We start from the raw sequence: 21,597 nt of genomic DNA on the forward strand, positions 1-21,597 counted from the left end.
ACCTGGGCTGGATTGCGGAGAGAGAAAAGTGGGTCCGTGTGGAGTCGATGCAGCTCTCGTTGAATCCTGTCTCTACATCACCGAGGGGTCCTCTTTTTATTCGGTCGGCGTGTCCAGTTGCTTCAACAGGTTCTCCAAAAACTGGAGGAAATACAAATATATCTGGCCATTATCCCGGACACCTGATGCTCGGCGCGCATGTGTTGGATCTGATGCATCTAATGGATCTCGGGCAAAGTGATTCCATTGTCCAGCTAATTGTACGACGTGTCCGCATCCAGGAACAATACCCACACTCAAACACGACAGCTGTAACAACCTGCAGTAACAGACATGACGGTCAGGATGCGTCACCTTTAGCAGAGCAATTAATTCACGCCGTTTCTGATAGCATAAAGATGATGCAATTTTACTTCCATTTCTTCCCCCTAAAAAAAGATAGCCAAATAGTAATTCTTATTAGGTTTGGCCAGTAACAGGAAGACGAACATTTCTTACCTGACATCTCATCTTCACTTGGACGAGGTTCGACGATTTCCCGTTCGGGCAGTTCCTGGGCACTTGCAAAGGAGGGAGAAGAACTCCTCTGTCGCCGCTGGAGCTGTTTCAATCCGCCGGATGTGTCCAATGTGCTTCTTTTTGCTTTTGGAAAGAGAAGATAAGAAACCGCAGTTTATTGCAGGTACTTCAATAAATGCGTTGTTCACCGCTTTATTATTCAAATTTTTTGTTTTCAAGTATAGCGCAGTAGGCCTACATAATACATTTACAACTATACAGTACACAACCCAAGTCTTGATTACAAATGCGTTGCACCATGACTCCGACTGCGGAAGTTCTTGGCCTATCACTTTCACTCAGCCGCAACTGCCAGGTATAAAAGTTGGCCAACATCGAAATCTTCTTCACACAATTCCTTCAACTGTCTTCAGAAGAGCAGCTAAACAACCTAATCCAGCAAAAATGAAATTAGTACGTTAGTCAACTCTTATTTGATTAAATATTAAGTTAACCTTTTAATTTGACTTGATGCGTTGACAGATCGTCGCTGTCGCTTTCTTGGCCGTGGCCCTCGCGGCACCTCAAGGAGATAAGAAGCCCATCGAAATTGTTTCGTCCAACAGCGAAATGAACGCAGACGGCAGCTACTCCTTCGAGTAAATTATAATATTAAGATCCTAATGCCATTTCCTAATTTAAAAAAAAAAATTTAAAAATCAGTTTCGAGTCTGCCGATGGGACCAAAGTGTCTGAAAGTGGCAACCAGAAACAAGTTGGTGCCAAACCGGAGTTGATCCACGGCGAAGGAGAGAAGGCCACCGGCAACCACCTACCCACTCCTCCACCCATGCCCGACCACGGCAACCACCTCCCCACTCCTCCACCCATGCCCGACCACGGCAACCACCTCCCCACTCCTCCACCCATTCCCGACCACGGCAACCACCTATCCACTCCTCCACCCATTCCCGACCACGGCAACCACCTACCCACTCCTCCACCCATGCCCAACCACGGCAACCACCTATCCACTCCTCCACCCATTCCCGACCACGGCAACCACCTATCCACTCCTCCACCCATTCCCGACCACGGCAACCACCTACCCACTCCTCCACCCATGCCCAACCACGGCAACCACCTCCCCACTCCTCCACCCATGCCCGACCACGGCAACCACCTCCCCACTCCTCCACCCATGCCCGACCACGGCAACCACCTCCCCACTCCTCCACCCATGCCCGACCACGGCAACCACCTCCCCACTCCTCCACCCATGCCCAACCACGGCAACCACCTCCCCACTCCTCCACCCATGCCCAACCACGGCAACCACCTCCCCACTCCTCCACCCATTCCCGACCACGGCAACCACCTACCCACTCCTCCACCCATGCCCAACCACGGCAACCACCTCCCCACTCCTCCACCCATGCCCGACCACGGCAACCACCTCCCCACTCCTCCACCCATGCCCGACCACGGCAACCACCTATCCACTCCTCCACCCATGCCCGACCACGGCAACCACCTACCCACTCCTCCACCCATGCCCGAACACTTCGTCAAGATGCTCGCAGACCTTAAGGCCGCCAGAGTCTTGTAAATAATTCGACTAAATCTTCTTTCAACCGGAATAAAATCCGAACAATTTCTACCAGATGTATAATTGTAATCATATCGCCCCGATTCCCCGCCCACAATCAGTTGTACTAGAGTCAGACGGAAGTGAATAAAAATTTGTGTTTCTTTTCACTTTTGAGATTTTTTAAGTTAATTGGAAATTCAAAGGCGCTTAATCACAGAAATGTATGGAATAAGAACGAGCTCTTTAAAATTGCAACGTAATTTTTCTGGCGAGTCCAGCAGAATTGTCAATTTAGTTTCCGTTCAAAAAATGATTCTCAATCATCATGTAATGCTCAAGCATGAAACTGAAAGGTATCAGGGTGGGGGGATACAAAAATTAAACAAATCTATTCGGGTCGACGTGGATGAGATTCGAACTCATGCGTGCAGAGCACGACAGATTAGCAGTCTGTCGCCTTAACCACTCGGCCACCACGTCAGCACATCTACCACGATGCAAAATACGTATAGAGATTATTTTAAAAAATATCCTCAAAGGTATATCATCATAATTTTCAGTTTACAAGGAACAAGAAAAAACTGCGCTGCAAAGATACCAAAGTTCAAAAATTCAATACTCATATCCTTTTTTGTAGTTTCAATCCTTTGTTTGTGCTCCTTCGACTCTGTTTACCAATTTGTGACTTGTGCATTCCTTGTTTTCTTATTGTCTACATTTTTTATTTTTATGCCTAAATTCATCCGCTATTTGACAAGAAAGTTGCATATTTATTGACCTAATGGGATAAGGATTGGAGACTGCCGGTAAAATGATTGGCAAGACTATTTTTATCTACTCCTGTTTTACCCTTCACGTAATCGAAGTTCAATTTCTCCGAAGAGACACAGCGCACTCCTATACATACTTCACAAACTACCTAGTCTTGATACTGTCAGAGAGCCCCAACAGATAATCGCTATCCTCTAAGTGTTATTTTGACTTTGTTCCTACCTTCGTGTATCTCGTTCATCTTTCCATCCACACGTCGGCACAGAGTTGGGACAACAATTGGTGATCATTTTCTCCATCCAGATCTCGGCAAGACGTCGCATCACCGACGAAACCTGTTGGACGACACAAAAAAAAAGGCCATTACATTCGAGTTATACTATGTGAGTAGTTTATGAAATTATTAGAATCATATGAGCAAATACTTAAAAGCGCCACACACGAGAAATTAGTCATGGACGATAGGATTAACACAGAAGTTGCAAATCGCCAATTTCGATGCCGACAGACAAACGTCTCATTTCATGTGACAACGCCCACCACACAATTTTTACCAAAAGTAAGAAAAGGAGGAGTTGTAAGCAAATGGTCCGTCAGCAAACCACTTGAGTTGAGTGTCGGTTATAAGACAAATTCGAGGTCACACTACGCCCAAATATTACGTCGAAGAAGGGAGGATGATCTTTAATTTTCATGTCACTCTCCCCTCTATTACATCACACAAATAGGAGCATACAAAACCAGTCTGTTGACATAACACGTCTAGCCAAAAGATTTTTGTTTTCCACTTTTAAGTAAAGCAATCTTCCAATTAAATTATGCTATCATTTTTAAATATATTTAAATTTACTACTTGAATTTGGAAACAAAATAAAAATATCCTCCACCCAAATATTTAAAAAGAAAGTGCCAAAAATATAAACGCCAGAGTTTGGTGTTGTTGATGAATAACTTGGAATCGTTTCAGAACGGTACAGCCGGAACATAGTGTTTCAGAACGCTGGCGTTTTTACTTTGGACAGTACATCATTTTGAGTTTGTTGATATCCAACTGTTCACCAAGAAAAACGACAATTATTTTAGAAAAACGGAAGAATAGATCTCGGGCGAAGTGATTCCATTGTCCAGCTAATTGTACGACGTGTCCGCATCCAGGAACAATACCTGCACTCAAACACGACAGCTGTAACAACCTGCAGTAACAGACATGACGGTCAGGATGCGTCACCTTTGGCTGAGCAATCAATTCACTGATAGCATAGAGATGATGCAGTTTTACTTCCATTTCTTCTCCCTAAAAAAAAAGATAGTCAAAAAGTAATTCCCATTAGGTTTTGCCAGTAACAGGAAAATGAACATTACCCGACAACTCATCTTCACTTGGACGAGGTTCGACGATTTCCCGTTCGGGCAGTTCATGGGCACTTGCAAATGAAGGAGAAAGGCTCCTCTGTCGCCGCTGGAGCTGTTTCAATCCGCCGGATGAGTCCAATGCAACTGAAACGAGAGTCACTTTTAGCTTTGGAGAGAGAAGATAAGAAACCGCAGTTTATTGCAAGTACATGAATAAATGGGTTCTTCACCTCTTTATTAGTCAACATTTTTTAAAAAAATACTTTCAAGTATAGCGCCGTACATATATTTTTAGACATGTACAACTACAGTACACAACCCAAGTCTTGAATACAAATGCGTTGCACCTTCGTTTTATCTTTCAATCGAACAAAAAAACGCTAATAACACGTATACATAATCACCCGCTGGCAATTACAGGTTGTGCAACAAACGACACAATCACAAGGCTGAAGGTTTCTTTTGAGACATTTTTGATTTTGAACTTCAATTTTTTATTCTACTTTTAAAATAGAATAAGTCATTATCAATATAATGACACCTACTGCAATGAAATAAGCAAACAGACGGATTAAGGTTTTAAAATTTTGTTGCTGATAATATGATGCTGATACAACCAGAGTTATGATAAAAGCGTAAAACGTAGACTTTGGGACCATAGCAACCCGCTTTACTAAATATCAACGCATAAGTTGCCCTTGACACGGCACTCACGATTCTGCGTTTACCAACAACATTTCAACAACAGCCAACCGCTTACATAAAACTGTTTTAAAAAATGGCTGATGATTCGACATCGCTACTCGGAATCGTTCACGGTAAGCCTAACAAGCAACAACTATTATTCATACCTTGTGATGAAGAAAATCTAAGAAACACCAGTCACGAAATATCTGAACATGTCCTTTTTCAATATTTACTCAACGATTACGCAAGCCCGCCCATCAAAGAAAAATTTAGAACTTGCAAACTGTTGCCAATTCCAAGAGAAATAAACCCCGAATCCAAGATAACTCAAGTGGAAACTCACCGTCGAAGTGGTAAGCCCATTTTAAAAACTGGACCTTTCAACATTTTCGTAGTCTTCAAAACTGTTTGTGAAAAAGACGGAGATTGCTGGTGGTCATTGGAAGAGACCGTGAAACACGCAGTCATACTGCAACGATCCCGCGACAAAGATTCAATCAAGAAAAAGTTTAAAGAAACTGAACTCGTTGCTGACGAATTGGAAGGAAAAGGTTGCATGAGAGAACTGCTAACATTTTTGTGGATTCACATGATTGTAGATGCCAAATACCAACGTGACTTGTCACGTTGCGAGTCAATCATTCCGTTAATCATTCAAAAAATCACGAAAATGTGTTTCGAATACGAGAACGATTTCACTTATTCTGCTCTGTCCGCTGAAGAAAGGAACCCCGACTTGTCAGATATTATTAATTTCCTTTCAAATGTTTCCAATTGGCATCCGCTTGTCGTTGCAACTTATTTGGGAGACGCTGAATTACTCGACAGAGTCCAGCAAGACGGAAAGTACAACATCAATGGCGTGTACAACAACTTCACTCTGCTCAACCTGGCTATTCTATTTTGTAAAACTAAAATGGTTCAACATCTTCAAGGGAAATTGAAAGCCCATCCACTAAGTTGCGACGAAAAGGGAAGGAATGCACTCCACATGGCAGCCAAGTTCAACAATGAAACGGAAATCATCAACTTGTTGTTAAAAAATAAAAAAATTCAAATCGACCAGTGTGATACTAATGGAACGACAGCCCTGAATCACGCAATCATGGCATCCAACACCACAGTCGTTCGTTACTTATTAGATAACGGCGCAGATCCCAAAAGATTGGACCAGATTGGCTGTTTGCCACTTCATGTGGCGGCATCCTACGCCACAGACATGAAGATCGTCGATCTATTCCTCATCAAAAAGAGAATAATTAATATTGACGAATGCAATAAATCTGGCGAAACTGCCCTACATATTGCCGCCAAGGCGTCCAACGTCACAACCGCTCGTCACCTGTTATCAAAGGGCGCCAATATAAACCGACGTGATAAGGAAGGACTTACTCCACTTTTAGTGGCCGCAAAATTTGCCAAGGACATGGAATTGATCGATTTGTTTCTGAACAATAAAAAGGTTTATCTACATTATTGCGACGAACTTGGGCAAAATGTTATCGCCTATGCAGAGAAAAACACGTACGGATTGCGCCAAGAAATTATTGATCGCGTCAAAGAGAAAGAAGACGTAGTAATTAAAGAATACAACATACTGAAACTGGCCATGTCTGAATTGCATACACCCATCTGGAAAAGTCTCGTTTGGAACCTATACAATTACTTCAGTAGTATTGAATCCTACACTTGGCTTCAGCCGCTTTTAACTTTAATCGCCCATTCGCCAGTAAAGAAAAACATTCAATGGAAACTGTTCTACGTCCCTTTTGCCGACCTGAGACCCGGAAAAGGCAGCGAAATATCCCTGACAGACTTTATTCGAAATGAAGAAAGTAGGCAACAGCTGAATTCGGCGGAATCTGAAACGCTCAACATTTTCGGCGACATCGCTCACGATTCCGAATACACGCAGATCCAAACTTACCAAAGCAACAGCAATTCCAAGACGAATTTCATGAGGGCTTCTACTGAGTTTGTCATTTTCAAGACGACTAGTGAAAAGGACGGAGAACGCTGGTGGTCCATGGATTTCAACGGGAGTTCCATCGTCCTGCAACGGTCCCGCCGCATAGACGCAGTCAAAAATAAGTTTGGAGGCAAAGAGCGAAAGAACGTCACACTCATTAGTAGTATCAACTTGGAAGCAAGAGGCTCGATTAAGACCTGCTTAGCACTACTTTGGGCCCTACATATTATTAAAGAAAAATCACAGGAAAATCATTTAAATTCCAAATCCTTCATTAGAATCACTAACGTTGAGGACATGGAAGACATGGGTGCTATTGTGAAAGATTTGATGGATCAAAATCCACAATTTTTTGATTTATTTAACATTCTTACAAGTACCCCCAATTCGACTCGATTATTCTTTCCCATTTATTACGGAAATGCAGAGTTGTTTGATGAATACGTTCAAGAATTTGACATTGACAGTAATGAAATTTACAGTGCGCTCAACTTGGCGATTGCATTTCCCAATAAAACGGAAATGGTTCGACACCTGTTGGAAAACTACAACGCCGATCCAACGGCGCGACTTTTATTAGGGAGAAATGCACTTGAAATGGCCGCCATTCACGCAGATAACACGGAGATAATCGATTTAATCCTACAACACGAAAACGTGGAAATTGACGAATGTAACGATTATGGGACAACTGCACTTCATTTCGCCGCCCATTCGTCAAATGTCGTCGCTGCAAGACATTTGATCAAAATGGGAGCAACACCCAACCTGTTCAACAAAAATGGCCTTTCCCCACTTTATTTTGCAGTACATTATTCAGACGACACGGAGATGATCGATTTACTTTTGGAAGCTCAAAAGAAAAGTCAAGGCGAATATGGGATCGACACTTTCGATCCTCGCAATTCCATTGAATGTACTGCTCTACATATGGCCGCCATCGCCTCCAATGACATCACGGCCAAACATTTGATGAAAAGGGGAGCAGACCCCAACGTAAAAGACAAATTTGGTCGCACGCCATTTCATTGTGCGGTGGTCTGGGCCAAGGACATGGACATCGTCGATGTTTTTCTGAACAATAAGCAAGTCGACGTCAATTCGCTGGACATTGATGAGAGAAATGTGTTCTACTACGCCGAATGTAACGAGCACGGACTAACCGAAGAAATTATAGATCGACTGAACGCTCCACGTAATCCAGCGAAATCTAGACGTCCGCTTATCTTTTTATTAGTTTTCATCCTTGGCTTTTTTATTTTCGACTCTCTGTTCACTTCAATCAGTTTGTGTTTGTGTTTGTTTTTGATTTTCTTATTTCACATGTGTAAGATTTGATTCATCCGCTGCATTAAAACCAATTGCATTTTAAGGACCAATACCGGTGAAATGATTATTTTAAACAAGACTATTTTTATCTACTTCTATTTTAACCTCCTTCTATCAAACTATTTTATCACAAAGGTGGTGGTGTCTAATCCAATTTGTCAATTAACACCTAATATTGTCTGAAACAAATTACGAGTAACTTTGCAAATCTGCAATAATGATCAATGTTGACTCGCAGAAAATAAATGGACATGTTTGACTCGTTCTTATTCGCCAGTTCTTATTCAATGGCAAGTTTCGGTGAAATACAAATCGACTCAAAAGCTGGGTAAGCTAACGAAAATATGCTTTTTTTAATCGACAACTTGAATCCATTTAAACCCTCTCTTAAATCTGTCAAATGAAACTACCTAGTCCTGATTCTGCCAGAAAGTTGGACGCTCATCGAGTTAACCCCAACAGATAACCGCAATACTCAATGTGTTATTTTGACTTTGTTCCTACCTTGTTTATCTCGTTCACCTTTCCATCCACACACGTCGGCAAAGAGTTGGGATAATTGGTCAGACATTTCCTTCATCCAGATCTCGACAAAAAGGCGCATCACCGGTGAAACCTGTTGGTCAACGACATCAAGAAAAGGTCATTAACATTCGAATGGGACATACTATTATTCACTATTACTTAAGAACAATGCGCAGGTTTCGATGCAATGAAACTATTTTTAAAATCATATCAGACAATATTTGTAATCGAATAACTGGGGATAAATTTGCCTGTACTATGTTTTAAAAAGCACATGTAGTTGACAAATAGCATAGCAACACATCGACATAACGCCGCGCACGAGAGGTGCTGCATGGAGGACACGATTAACACAATTGCAATAGGCCAAAAAGTTTAGAAAGGACATCTGGCATTTCTATGACAAAGCACCCACAATATTCTTAAATTCTTTACTGGAGGTAAGAAAAGGAGGACTGGTGAGCCAAGTGTCAAATCACTTGAGTTGAGGTTAGGTTAAGCAAATTCGAGGTCACACAACGCCCAGATATTACGTCGATGAAGGGAGGATGATCTTTGATTTTTACGTCACTCTTCCCTCTTATAGCATCACATAAAATGGGAATATACATTACCAGTATATTGAAATAACACGTCTAGCCAAATAAATTCAATTAAATGCATTATCGTTTACGTGAATGAAATTTCAACTCGTGCGTGAAGCCAGAAAAAATAGATTAGCAGTCAGTCGCATCAACCACCCACCACGTCTACGAAATAAGAAACTACTATAATTAAATAAAATACTTATATTCAGTTTTTTTGCCGGTCCATTCCTGGTAGATTGAGAATTCCCTACGACGAATCCAAGTTAGAATCCTCCCAGTTAGCGTCCAGCAGCAAGCCACCGTTTTTGTTCTGTCAAAGAATTCAAAATAATAGTTTGACGTCTGAACTAGTCCCCGACGTAATGGATGACTTTGTTACCTTAAAAGAGGATCAAAGGGAACCTTCCTAAATCTCATTTTGTGACTCCAGCAAATCTAATTAGGGGACCAAGTTTCAAACAAAAAATTAATTCAAGTCACATGGCAAAGAAGAAAGGAGGAGAAAGAAGCGATTAACTCACCCAACAAAAGAGTTTCCATTACGGACTGCGAGCAGGACATTTGCATGGCCAGGGCATCTGCATCGTGGGTACCAAAACACCTGTCTAGCTATTTCTGGGAGGTGAAATTAATAAATTTGGTTTAACTGTAAACACTGGTTTTGTAACACCCCCAGTCGAATGGTATTAAATTTAAATGCAATTATATTTGAAACAGGTAAGGGAAACGGAACGAGGAAACAAGTTAGGGGCTAATTGGATTTTTTATTTGCAAATTAATAATAAACAGCGCTGAGGCTGTTACACCGCTGTGAATGTCGCTTTCAAATTAAATGGTCCACTTTTATTTTTTGAATAGCCTTTAAGATTAATGGTCATTTGGCTGGTGGATGAGTTTAAGACCGTCGTCTTAATTTGGTTTCCAAACGTACTGCGCATTATTATGTCACCTTGTGCATCGGAAACCTGAAGAGGGAATCAAGTTTTCATTGTTATTCAGGGACCTTATAAAATCTTCCAAATATAAAATTTAGCTAGGGTGATTTGATAAATGGCTCACAGAAACGTAATCGCCAGGTGCCAAATTGAGGTCGGTGAACGTCAATTGGATTCCCCTTCCTGGTGAGACAGCAATAATGGCGATGCAATCAGATGAACCCACGTAGTCGGCGGAAAAATTGAGACTCTGTACAACACCTCCCGTTGACGTCAATGGGCCACAGACCAATCCGCACGCTTCACGTCCCGCCCAAAATGATAGTTGGTGACGTGGAGATTCGCGCGTACATTAGATGAGTCAGTTATCAATTTAGTTCAACAAAAAATTGTGCGAGTTACCTGGATCAAAAGTCGCACAAGTCGGATTAGCTGGCAATTGAATTGAACGAATTGTCGCCCTTGTTGTTGCAGTGGATGTTGTTTGCCCAGCGCTTGTCGTTCCTTTTGTTGTTGGAATGGTCGCCGAAGTTGTCGAAGGAATTTTTGACGTTTCTTTGAGTCCCACCAATGCGGTTGCTGTTGACGAAGAAGTCTTTCCCGACAAAGTCGGTGTAGCAGAAAATGAGGTGGCTGATGTCGTCGTCATTGGAGTAGAGCGGGATGTTGACGTCCACCTGCAATCGAACCCATCTCCGTGACTGAATTGCGAATACAGTTGGATGCTCGTTCCATTTGACAAATAAATTTTGTTTTCAATGGGCGGATTCTCGTCAAAATCATACACACCGACCAGCTGTATTTAAGAAAAAAAAAAAAAAAACAAAAAAAAACGGAACTTTTAGTAAATAAACGTCAATGTTGTGCTTAATGTACAAAAAATTACTTGTAAATAACTCCCAGGACTGTTGAGGCTAATGTTGGAGCAAATAAACTGAATTCGTCGGTCAGACGAAACGGTAATGGCAAACATGCACATTCTCGGCTCTGTGCTGTTATCTTCCGCTGATCGCTTAATGGTCCCGTTAGGTGCGGTGGACGATCCATCCCGACAGACTGAAATCGAATAAAATTGGCAAATCAGAACAATATTAAACTCTTATTTTTTATTTCCCTTAAGAAACGAACGAATTACGTTGATATTCAGTTGTTTTCGGCACGGGAATCGTTTCCCATTTGCAGTCGAACCAGTCCGTGTTGTCGACCCTGAAAAACAGGAACATGCTGTCGCTCCTGGAAGTGTAAATTTGATTGACGGCGGGCGGATTGACGTTGATTTCGGAGCCTCCGTAAATAACTAATCCGGCGCCCGGACTTTTAAGACTGACGACCGAGCAGTTCATCCGGATGAGTTTATTGGCGGGTGCGTTAATGAAAAAGCTGCACTGCCTTTGCCCGTTGCTGGAGTTATTAATGGTTGGACGAACGGTCCCGTTGGCCTCCATTGAAAATCGGTCCAAACACGCTTTTGTGAAAATTCACGTACAAATGAATGTACACTTAAAGTGGCCGTCTAAAAATTACAAATTTATAATAAACTAATTCAACTTACTTTTGCCGTTGGATGGAAGCGATCGAATAACCATTTCCGGTTTTAAAATGTCGGCAAAGTTGCGGCTTGTCAATCGGTTATCCGACGAACCCTTGCTGGACGATCGTTGCTTGGCTGATTGGGTCTCCTGTTCAAAACAATTAAGTTGGTTTTAATATTTTTAGTAAAAAAGAGCTTAGATATTTCAGATAAAACGAGAAATTTGGGGCAACTTACCGCGGCGAGTGCGTAAGAAACGACAACTAGGGCGAAGGAAATTAAAAATAATTTCATTTTCTGTAGGAGATTTCAGAGAATAAATTTTGAGGCGCCAAAAGGGCCGCCTCTTATACCCATTAAGATTTTCTAAATCGATATTTAAGCCAGCGCAAGTTTTCTATCGATTCCATCGAAACAGGACAACTTGTGGTATATCGTCACTCGTTTGGCCTAAACGCCGTGACACATCGTGACACGTAATTTGGAAGTTGCATTAGTCATACAGGTTTCTCGCTAACATAGGAGCTATCCACTGACGGGCATTCTAGTTCAAAACGAAAAAACGAACGTTTCTCCAGTTTTCTGGGTTTTTTTTTGCAGCTGCAGTAGCAGTTGTACAACGGTGACGGGAATGTAGAACACGATAAGCGGAGACGGAAAAAAGCGCCGAAAGTTACAATTTTATTCTAGACTGGTGGTAGTGTTGGGATAATCAAAGTTGTTTTAAAAAAAGGATCAACGTCTATCTCAAAAATATAATCTAAAGAAGGAATACCTCGCTAATTGTCTTTCAGTGAAGACCTTGTTCAAATTAGTAAAAATCTGATGGTAATAACTCGAAATTTGAATGACATATCAATTACTTCTGAAGTCCTGATAGATACATATCATAGAAAAGGAAGAAATGTGGCGTCATCTTTTTTTCGCTTGAACATAACAACGAAAAAGAAAAAAAATTTGAAGTTATAAGAGACTAGACCTATCATATGGTAACTGGTAAAATGGGAGTGGGGTGAAATCCAAATGGAAAAGTATGGCTCAGACACGTCAAAACAGATTTCGACTCATGCACCCACAAACACCTTGACGTGTTATCTATCAAGTTTGTCTTCCGAATCCTGCCCAATAACACGGTACGACCAAATTCACAATGAGGAGACAAAAAGGAAAAGCTTCTCACCTTAGAAAATCAGAGACAACAGCCTCGCTATTTATTTAGTGACGGCAGATACCTGGTCCTCATGTCTTCGTACTCATGTGGGTAGACTTATGATGTAAGGGGTCCGTAACGTACGTGTCCACTACTTGATAGAAGGTATCCCATTTATCCCAACATCATCGATTCTTAGATCACAAGAGACCTGGGGGAATGAGAGTCGAACACGAAAATAAAATTTAGGAATTAAATAAAAAAATTACTTTAAAAAACTAAAATCGAGATAGTGCCGATGCGGATGAAATTCGAACTCATGGGTGCAGGTAACAATAAGATAACTGGATAAGCAGCCTTTTCCACCTCGCGACCATCAAACCTAAGAAAAAATATGGATTAAAAAATAAAGTTAACAACATCACCGAGTAAATGTTAATAAACAAACAAACATATAAACTTTGGCAGCTTTTTTGGCAACAGTTTTCAGCATTTGAAAACCGCCTTCAACTAGAACGAAAAACGTTACACGATACGCTGCAGTCTAATTTCAACATCGTCATCAGGGTCATTAAATCACAAAGGGAATGACGGACTTTGAGGGTTTCAATCATTCACTTTGTCCAGACGCGGATACTTTTACAACCAACAAATTCTTCGGCAATCGGATATTGGAGCTCGTCTTGTTCTCTATTCCAAGTCAAAACAGAATCAATTGAAACTTTTCTTACTAACTTGGAGACTAATGGCTTGCCCATATCGACACTACTCGACTACACGACTGGTAGCAAAATGTTCACAATTTTGGTTGAGCACATAATAAAACATCAAACGATCTTCCCTTAGAAATTCCCTTACCCTTTCAACAATCACGTCAGGTCTGAATGGGCCGCAATCCCTTCGCTCTAGCAGAATTCGACAACCGTGTTCATTCCAAAGGTTTCTTATGGTCTTCTCTAGAGTTGAGTTGTGAATTGAGTGAAGAAAAATAACCGCGGTGAATCGACACCTACGGTATATCTGTAACAATGGGTAGACAGCAATTAAAACAGAAATAAAAACACACGGCTCTAAGTCAAATGTTCACCTGTCGCCGACTTGCCGATGGGTTTGGATCTGATTAGCTTCGCAATCGTCGGTATTTATATATCGCCGAAATTCCATGAGATCTCCCTTGGTGGCTGTTATTTCGTCAGGCGAATAACAAAGTTTCATATTAAACTATTGGAAAAAAAAAAAATTTAATAAAAAAAAAGTTGAGAACACGAATAATAAGAAATTGCGGAAACAGCACAAAACAACGAAATGAAATGTGTTGCGTAAGCCTTCGTCAAGGAAGGTATAAATGGAAAGACGTGCACGGATGACTTTCACTCGTTAACGGGGTCTGTAATTAAGGGGTCCTCAAACGGATTTCACGAAGTCGTCGGGCATCTTGCCAAAGTGAAACAAAAGATCTTCGTTTTCATCCCTCCTCTCCCCCATGAAGGGTTCAAATTCTTTCACTATTAATAAAGCACTAATAGTGCGTCAAATAAAACACTAGGCGTTGAGGGTACCGGAGCGGAAAGGCCACTCCGGTCTGGTTTTCACTCCTACCAAGTGTTACTGGATCCCAGCACGATCAAGCAACACTCCCCGGTTTTGTTCTCAATATAAAACGACACGAAACAAAGCCACTCACCAGCAGTAAGTTTTGAAATTTTTCTAAAATGGACGTTTGTTCGCTTCTTGGATGTGAGGGTAATCCTAATAATAAAGCAAGATTATTCTTTATACCTTGTGCTGCCGACAATCCGACCAACAGCTGTCGCGAAATATCTGAACATGTCCTTTTTCGATATTTACTAAACGATTGTAAAAGCCTGTCAATCAGAGAAAAATTTAGAAATTGCAAGCTGATGCCAATTCCAAGAGAAATTGACCCCGAATCCAAGATAACTCAAGTGGAAACTTATCTTCAAAGGGGTAAGCCTATTAAAAATGGATCTTTCCGCATTTTCGTAGTCTTCAAAACTTTTAAGTGAAAAAGACGGAGAATTCTGGTGGTCATTGGAAGAGACCGTGAAACACGCAGTCATATTGCAACGTTCTCACGACAAGGATTCAGTCAAGAATAAATTTAAAGAAACTGAACTCGTTGCTGACGAATTGGAAGGAAAAGGTTGTTTGAGAGAACTGCTAATATTATTGTGGATTCACATGACTATTGATTTAAAATACCAACGTCACTTGTCACGTTGCGAGTCAGTCATCCCGTTAATCATGAAAAAGATTACGAAAATGTGTTACGAATACGAGAAAGATTTCATTTACGACCTGTCCGCTTTAAGAAAAGGGAAGGGACGCACTCCACATGGCAGCCAAATTCAACAAGGAAACGGAAATCATCAACTCATTGTTGAGAAATAAATCAATTCCGATCGACCAATGTGATGCAAATGGAACGACAGCCCTGAATCACGCAATCATGGCATCCAACACCACAGTCGTTCGTTACTTATTAGATAACGGCGCAGATCCCAAAAAACAGGACCAGATTGGCTGTTTACCACTTCATGTGGCGGCATCCTACGCCACAGATATGAAAATCATCGATTTATTCCTCATCAAAAAGAGAATAATTAATATTGACGAATGCAATAAATCTGGCGAAACTGCCCTCCACATTGCCGCCAAGGCGTCCAACGTCACAACCGCTCGTCACCTGTTATCAAAGGGCGCCAATATAAACCGACGTGATAAGGAAGGACTTACTCCACTTTTAGTGGCTGCAAAATTTGCAAAGGACATGGAATTGATCGATTTGTTTCTTAGCAATAAAAAGGTTGATCTACATTATTGCGACGAACTTGGGCAAAATGTTATCGCCTATGCAGAGGAAAACACGTACGGATTGCGCCAAGAAATTATCGATCACGTCAAAGAGAAAGAAGACGTAGTACTTAAAGAATACAACATACTGAAACTGGCCATGTCTGAATTGCATACACCCATCTGGAAAAGTCTCGTTTGGAACCTATACGATTACTTCAGTAGTATTGAATCCTACACTTGGCTTCAGCCGCTTTTAACTTTAATCGCCCATTCGCCAGTAAAGAAAAACATTCAATGGAAACTGTTCTACGTCCCTTTTGCCGACCTCAGACCCGGAAAAGGCAGCGAAATATCCCTGACAGACTTTATTCGAAATGAAGAAAGTAGGCAACAGCTGAATTCGGCAGAATCTGAAACGCTCAACATTTTCGGCGACATCGCTCACGATTCCGAATACACGCAGATCCACGTTTATGAAAGCAACAGCAATTCTACGACGAATTTCATGAGGGCTTCATAATTTCATAATTTCATAAGGTGTTCATAATTTTCAAGACGATTAGTGAAAAGAATGGAGAACGCTGGTGGTCCTTGGATTTTAACGCGGATATCATCGTCCTGCAACGGTCCCGCCGCATAGACACCGTCAAAAATAAGTTTGGAGTCAAAAAGCGAAAGAACGTCACACTCATTAGTAGTATCAACTTGGAAGTAAGAGGCTCGATTAAGAACTGCTTAGCACAACTCTGGGCCCTTCATATCATTAAAGAAAAATCCCAGGTAAATCTTATAAAAACAAAATCATTTTATCGAATCACAGACTTTACGGAAAAACAACAAACGAGTCGCTGTAAATTCGTTAGACAATGATGAGAGAAATGCGCTCTACTTGGCCGAACGTAACCAGCACGGACTAACCGAAGAAATTGTCAGTCGATTAAACGCTCCACGTAATCCAGCGAAATCTAGACGTCCGCTTATCTTTTTTCTAGTTTTCATTTTCGGCTTTTTTATCTTCGACTCTCTTTTCATTTCAATCAGTTTGTGTTTGTTTTTGATTTTCTTATATTTCATATTCAAGATTTGATTCATCCGCTGCCTTAAAACAAATCGCATTTTAAGAACTATATAACATTGGTAAAATGATTTTAAACTTATCTACTTCTGTTGTAACCCCCCACGCTATCTAACTTTGATTTCTCTGACGAGACCCAGTATACACTCAAACACATTTACTGTAGTGACTATGCAAATATACAATAATGATCAATCGTTGACTCGCAGAAAATAAATAGACATACTTGACTCCCGAGTTCTTATTGAATGGCAAATGAAATATAAATCGACTTAGAAGCTGGGGCTAACGAAAACATACTTTACAAATTCGACAACTTGAATCCATTTAAATCCTCTATTAAATCTGTCGAATAAAACTACCTAGTCTTGATACTGTCAGAAATTTGGACGCTCGTGAAGTGTACCCCAAAAGATTACTGCAATACTTAATGTGTTTGGATTTTGTATCCTACCTTGTGTATCTCGTTCATCTTTCCATTCACACGTCGGCAAAGAGTTGGGATAATTGGTCAGACATTTTCTCCATCCAGATCTCGGCAAAACGTCGCATCACCGGTGAAACCTGTTGGTCAACGACATCAAGAAAAGGTCATTAACATTCGAATTTGATATACAATGAGCAGGTTACCGATACAATGAAACTATTTTTTAATCACTGTTTTTGTTCTGTCAAAGAATTTAAAATAATAGTTTGACGTCTGACCTAGACCCCGACGTAAAACAATAATTTTTTTTTACCTTAAAAGAAGATGAAAGGGAACCTTCCTACGTCTCATTTTGTGACTCCAGCAAATCTAATTAGGGGACCAAGTATCAAACAAAAAATTAATTCAAGTCACATGGCAAAGAAGAAAGGAGGAGAAAGAAGCGATTAACTCACCCAACAAAAGAGTTTCCATTACGGACTGCGAGCAGGACATTTGCATGGCCAGGGCATCTGCATCGTGGGTACCAAAACAGCTGTCTAGCTATATCTTGGAGGTGAAATGAATAAATTTGGTTTAACACTGGCTTTAACATGGAAACACCCCCAGTCGGACGGTATTCAACTTAAATGAAATTAGATTTGAAACAGGTCAGGGAAACGGAACGAGGGAACAAGTTAGGGGCCATCTGATTTCTTTTTATTTGTCAATTAATTCTTAAACAGCGCTGAGGCTGTTACACCGCTGTGAATGTCGCTTTCAAATTAAATGGTCCACTTTTGTTTTTTGAATAGCCTTTAAGATTAATGGTCATTTGGCTGGTGGATGTGTTTAAGACCGATGTCTTAATTTGAAGCGCTTGTCGTTCCTTTTGTTGTTGAAATGGCCGCCGAAGTTGTCGAAGGAGTTTGCGACGTTTCTTCGATTCCCACTAATGTAGAAAATGAGGTGGCTGATGTCGTCATTGGAGCAGCGCTGGTTTTTGACGTCGAGAAACTTGTCCATTTGCAATCGAACCAATCTCCGTTACTGAATTGCGAATACAGTTGGATGCTCGTTCCATTTGACAGATAAATTTCGTTTTCAATGGGCGGATCCTCGTCTAAATCATACACGCCGACTAGCTGTATTTAAGAACAACAAAAAACGGAACTTTTAGTAAAAAAACGACAGCAATGTTGTGCTTAATGTACAAAAAATTACTTGTAAATAACTCCCAGGGGTTTTGAGGCTAATGTTGGAGCAAATAAACTGAATTCGTTGGTCAGAAGAAACGGCAATGGCGAACATGCACATTCTCGGCTCTATGCTTGTATCGTCCGCTGATAGCTGAATGGTCCCGTTGGGTGCAGTGGACGTTCCATCCCGACAAACTGAAATCGAACAATTGGCAAATAAGAACAACTTTTAACTGAAATTTTTTGATTTCCCTTAACGAACGAACGAATTACGTTGATATTCAGTTGTTTTCGGCACGGGAATCGTTTCCCATTTGCAGTCAAACCAGTCCGTGTTGTCGACCCTGGAAAACAGGAACATACTATTGCTCCTTGACGTGTAAATTCGATTGTCTACGGGCGGATTGACGTTGATTTCGGAACCTCCGTAAATGGCTAATTCAGCGCCCGAACTTTTAAGACTGACGACCGAGCAGGTCATCTGAATGAGCTTATTGGCGGGTGCGTTGATGTGAAAGCTGCACTGTCTTTTCCCGTTGCTCGACTTATTGATGGTGGGACGAAGGGTCCCGTTGGTCGCCATTGAAGATCGGTTCAAACACGCTAATGTGAAAATTCACGTACAAATGAACAAGGGTCCATTAGAAGTGGCCATCTCAAAATTATAAATTTATAATAAACTCAATTCAACTTACGTCTGCAGAAGGACGGAAGAGATCGAATAGCCATTTCCGGTTTTAAAATGTCGGCAAAGTTGCGGCTTGTCAATCGGTTATTCGACATGCCTGTGCTGGACGATCGTTGCTTGGCTGATTGGGCCTCCTGTTGGAAACAATAAGTTGGTTTTAATATTTTTAGTAAAAAAGAGCTTAGATATTTCAGATAAAACGAGAAATGTGAGTCAACTTACCGCGGCCACAGCCAAAGAGATGACAAGTAGAAGGAAGGAAATTAAAAATAATTTCATTTTCTATAGGAGATTTTAGAGAATAGAATTTGAACGCTAAAAGGAACCACCTTTTATACCCTTCAAGATTTTCTATATAACTATATAAAAATAAGCGCAAGTTTTCTATCGATTCCAGCGAAACAGGACAACTTGTGGTATATCGTCACTCGTTTGGCCTAAACGCCGTGACACATTGTGACACGTACTTGAACTAATCCCATTTTCAAAAGGTTTCCCATTTCCTACCCTATTCAAGTGCAGAGTTTGTGCGTTCCAAACCAAAAGATGCGACGATTGTACACATTTGCGGCCATACCCATAACCGCCTGGGATATTATAGTCAGTATGCAATTTTCCTGGTTGTTTCCTAAACGACAATTGCAGATGCTCCGATAATTTGGAAGTTGCATTAGTCAAACAGGTTTTCTCACTTAAAAAGCAGCTCCCGAGCTGACGGGAAATTTAGTTCAAAACGAAAACACGAACGTTTCTCCAGTTTTCTGTTGTTTTTTTTTGCAGCTGCAGTAGCAGTTGTACAACGGTGACGGGAAAGTAGAACACGATAAGCGGAACCGGAAAAAAGCGCACGAAAATTTCTTTCTGAACAACGACATCTCCCGTCCAGATAGCTTCAAATATATAACTCATTATTAGATTACAAATGAAGAAAATTAAAAGAAGAAATTGTTGTTTTGAAAATTGAAAACTACAATTTAATTCTAGACTGGTGGTACTGTTGGGATAATCAAAGTTGTTTTAAAAAATGGATCAACGTCTATCTCAAAAATATAATCTAAAGAAGGAATACCTCGCTAATTGTCTTTCAGTGAAAACCTTGTTCAAATTAGTAAAAATCTGATGGTAATCACTTGAATGCCATATGTGGCGTTATCTTTTTTTTCGCTTAACAAGGAGAAAGAAAAAAAAATTCACAATAAATTTTTTTTTGTTACAATGAGAGTAGACAAAAACGAAAAGTAAACGCTTCTCACCTTAGAAAATCAGATCAAATGCAATTTATTTAGTGACGGTGCATGGTCAGTTGGAGACGGCAGATGCCTGGTCCTCATGTCTCATCACTCAAGTGGGTAGACCTATATGTAGCGGGTCGGTGACGTGTCCATTTGGTAGAAGACATCCCAACATCATCTTACATCACAAAAGACCTGGGGGGATGAGGGTCGAACACGAAAATAAAATCTACGAATTGAAAAAAAAAAAAAAAAAAAATTAAATTAAAACGAAACGAGAATTAGACTAAAATCGATAGTGCCGATGCGGATGAAATTCGAACCACCCCCGGGCCTCCAAGCCTAAGAAATAATGTGGAATAAAGTTATCAACATCACACGAGTAAATATTAATCAATACATAAACACATAAGCTTCGACAGCTTTTTTTTTGGCAACAGTTTTCAGCACTTGAAAACCGCCTTCAACTAGAACGAAAAACGTTACACGATACGCTGCAGTCTAATTTCAACATCGTTATCAGGGTCATTAAATCACAAAGGGAATGACGGACTTTGAGGGTTTCAATCTTTCACTTTGTCCAGACGCGGATACTTTTACAACCAACAAATTCTTCTTCGGCAATCGGATATTGAAGCTCGTCTTGTTCTCCATTCCAAGTCAAAACACAAAACAAATTAAAGCTTTTTTAGCCCGAATATTTTAAGTTCAACATTTTACCCGATTGTACCAAGTGGTCTATATTTCGTTCCTATTTATTTTTAACGTTTGCGTGTTTCTAATACATTGTCTCAGCAATTCGTCAAATGTCAATCATATTTTCTTCATTCTGTCTGACTTCATCAATCGTTCGACCCAGTATATAAACTTCTGGGCGTCTTCGTGAGTAGCAGACATCACGAACAGCTGAACACAACCTGAAAACAAACGTGAAAGGTGCCGGACAACAATCACTCACTTGGAGACTAAAGGCTTGCCCATATCGACACTTGGTAGCAAAATGTTCACAATTTTGGTTGAGCACATAATAAAACATGAAACGATCTTCCCTTAGAAACTCCCGGGCCCTTTCAACAATCACGTCAGGTCTGAATGGCCGCAATCCTCTTTCTTCAGCAGCCTCTTCCAGGTTGTTGACTCGACAACCATGTACGTTACAAAGGGTTCTAATGGTCTTCTCCACAATTCGAGTGAAGAAAAATAACCGCGGAGAATCGACGCCTACGGTGTATCTGTAATAATGAAAAGACAAGC

At 40.8% G+C, this 21,597-nt stretch overlaps 4 protein-coding genes and 1 non-coding gene across 12 annotated transcripts in view; 2 read left to right on the forward strand and 3 right to left on the reverse strand.

Moving 5' to 3' along the window:
• Positions 1-54: 54 nt before the first annotated feature.
• On the reverse strand, positions 55-9,130 carry LOC124349363. 2 transcript variants are annotated; one of them, XM_046799892.1, is made up of 4 exons: positions 8,703-9,130; positions 499-642; positions 320-428; positions 55-141 (listed from the first exon to the last, which is right to left on the reverse strand). In XM_046799892.1, exons 1-4 carry the CDS (start codon positions 8,800-8,802, stop codon positions 123-125), a joined length of 372 nt encoding a protein of 123 aa, XP_046655848.1. In that variant the 5' UTR covers positions 8,803-9,130; the 3' UTR covers positions 55-122. The 2 variants fall into 2 exon arrangements, with proteins under 2 accessions (XP_046655848.1, XP_046655838.1); XM_046799882.1 differs by having other exon boundaries at positions 97-428; positions 8,703-8,817.
• Positions 949-21,597, forward strand: part of LOC124349671 (endocuticle structural glycoprotein SgAbd-3-like) — a 192,971-nt gene continuing 172,322 nt past the window's right edge. Inside the window, exon 1 of the mRNA XM_046800469.1 lies at positions 949-972. Coding sequence (XP_046656425.1) covers positions 964-972 — 9 coding nt within the window. The 5' untranslated portion in view covers positions 949-963. The remainder of the gene's footprint in view (positions 973-21,597) is intronic.
• On the reverse strand, positions 2,488-2,569 carry Trnas-gcu. The gene has a single exon. It is a non-coding gene; the product is annotated as a tRNA-Ser (tRNA).
• On the forward strand, positions 4,515-8,463 carry LOC124344527. Its single transcript, XM_046798096.1, has one exon. The coding sequence runs from the start codon at positions 4,992-4,994 to the stop codon at positions 8,205-8,207; it is 3,216 nt and encodes a 1,071-aa protein (XP_046654052.1). The 5' UTR covers positions 4,515-4,991; the 3' UTR covers positions 8,208-8,463.
• Positions 10,057-19,929, reverse strand: LOC124347182 (mucin-5AC-like). 7 transcript variants are annotated; one of them, XM_046798440.1, is made up of 13 exons: positions 17,701-18,095; positions 17,559-17,614; positions 17,273-17,382; positions 14,014-14,147; positions 13,785-13,946; positions 12,957-13,308; positions 12,014-12,039; positions 11,798-11,924; positions 11,381-11,710; positions 11,132-11,301; positions 10,648-11,041; positions 10,370-10,545; positions 10,057-10,275 (listed from the first exon to the last, which is right to left on the reverse strand). In XM_046798440.1, the coding sequence occupies exons 8-13, from the start codon at positions 11,829-11,831 to the stop codon at positions 10,111-10,113; spliced, it is 1,269 nt and encodes a 422-aa protein (XP_046654396.1). In that variant the 5' UTR covers positions 11,832-11,924; positions 12,014-12,039; positions 12,957-13,308; positions 13,785-13,946; positions 14,014-14,147; positions 17,273-17,382; positions 17,559-17,614; positions 17,701-18,095; the 3' UTR covers positions 10,057-10,110. The 7 variants fall into 7 exon arrangements, with proteins under 7 accessions (XP_046654396.1, XP_046654395.1, XP_046654397.1 ...); XM_046798439.1 differs by lacking the exon at positions 12,014-12,039; XM_046798441.1 differs by lacking the exons at positions 17,559-17,614; positions 17,701-18,095 and having other exon boundaries at positions 17,273-17,511.

This window comes from Daphnia pulicaria, chromosome 1, assembly GCF_021234035.1.
Source record: "Daphnia pulicaria isolate SC F1-1A chromosome 1, SC_F0-13Bv2, whole genome shotgun sequence".
Lineage (NCBI taxonomy): Eukaryota > Metazoa > Arthropoda > Branchiopoda > Diplostraca > Daphniidae > Daphnia > Daphnia pulicaria.

Excerpts from the sequence above, each read along its gene's own strand:
- LOC124349363 (XM_046799882.1), bottom strand. The coding sequence starts at position 8,802 with ATGCGCCTTTTTGTCGAGATCTGGATGAAGGAAATGTCTGACCAATTA. Across the intron at positions 643-8,702 it reads AGGTGAACGAGATAAACAAG|CAAAAAGAAGCACATTGGAC; the intron begins GTAGGAACAAAG and ends TCTTTCCAAAAG. Across the intron at positions 429-498 it reads AAGTGAAGATGAGATGTCAG|GGGGAAGAAATGGAAGTAAA; the intron begins GTAAGAAATGTT and ends ATCTTTTTTTAG.
- LOC124347182 (XM_046798436.1), bottom strand. The coding sequence starts at position 19,390 with ATGAAATTATTTTTAATTTCCTTCCTTCTACTTGTCATCTCTTTGGCT. Across the intron at positions 11,711-11,797 it reads GCTTCCATCCAACGGCAAAA|CGTGTTTGGACCGATTTTCA; the intron begins GTAAGTTGAATT and ends TTTTCACAAAAG. Across the intron at positions 11,302-11,380 it reads GAAAACAACTGAATATCAAC|TCTGTCGGGATGGATCGTCC; the intron begins GTAATTCGTTCG and ends ATTCGATTTCAG.
- LOC124344527 (XM_046798096.1), top strand. The coding sequence starts at position 4,992 with ATGGCTGATGATTCGACATCGCTACTCGGAATCGTTCACGGTAAGCCT.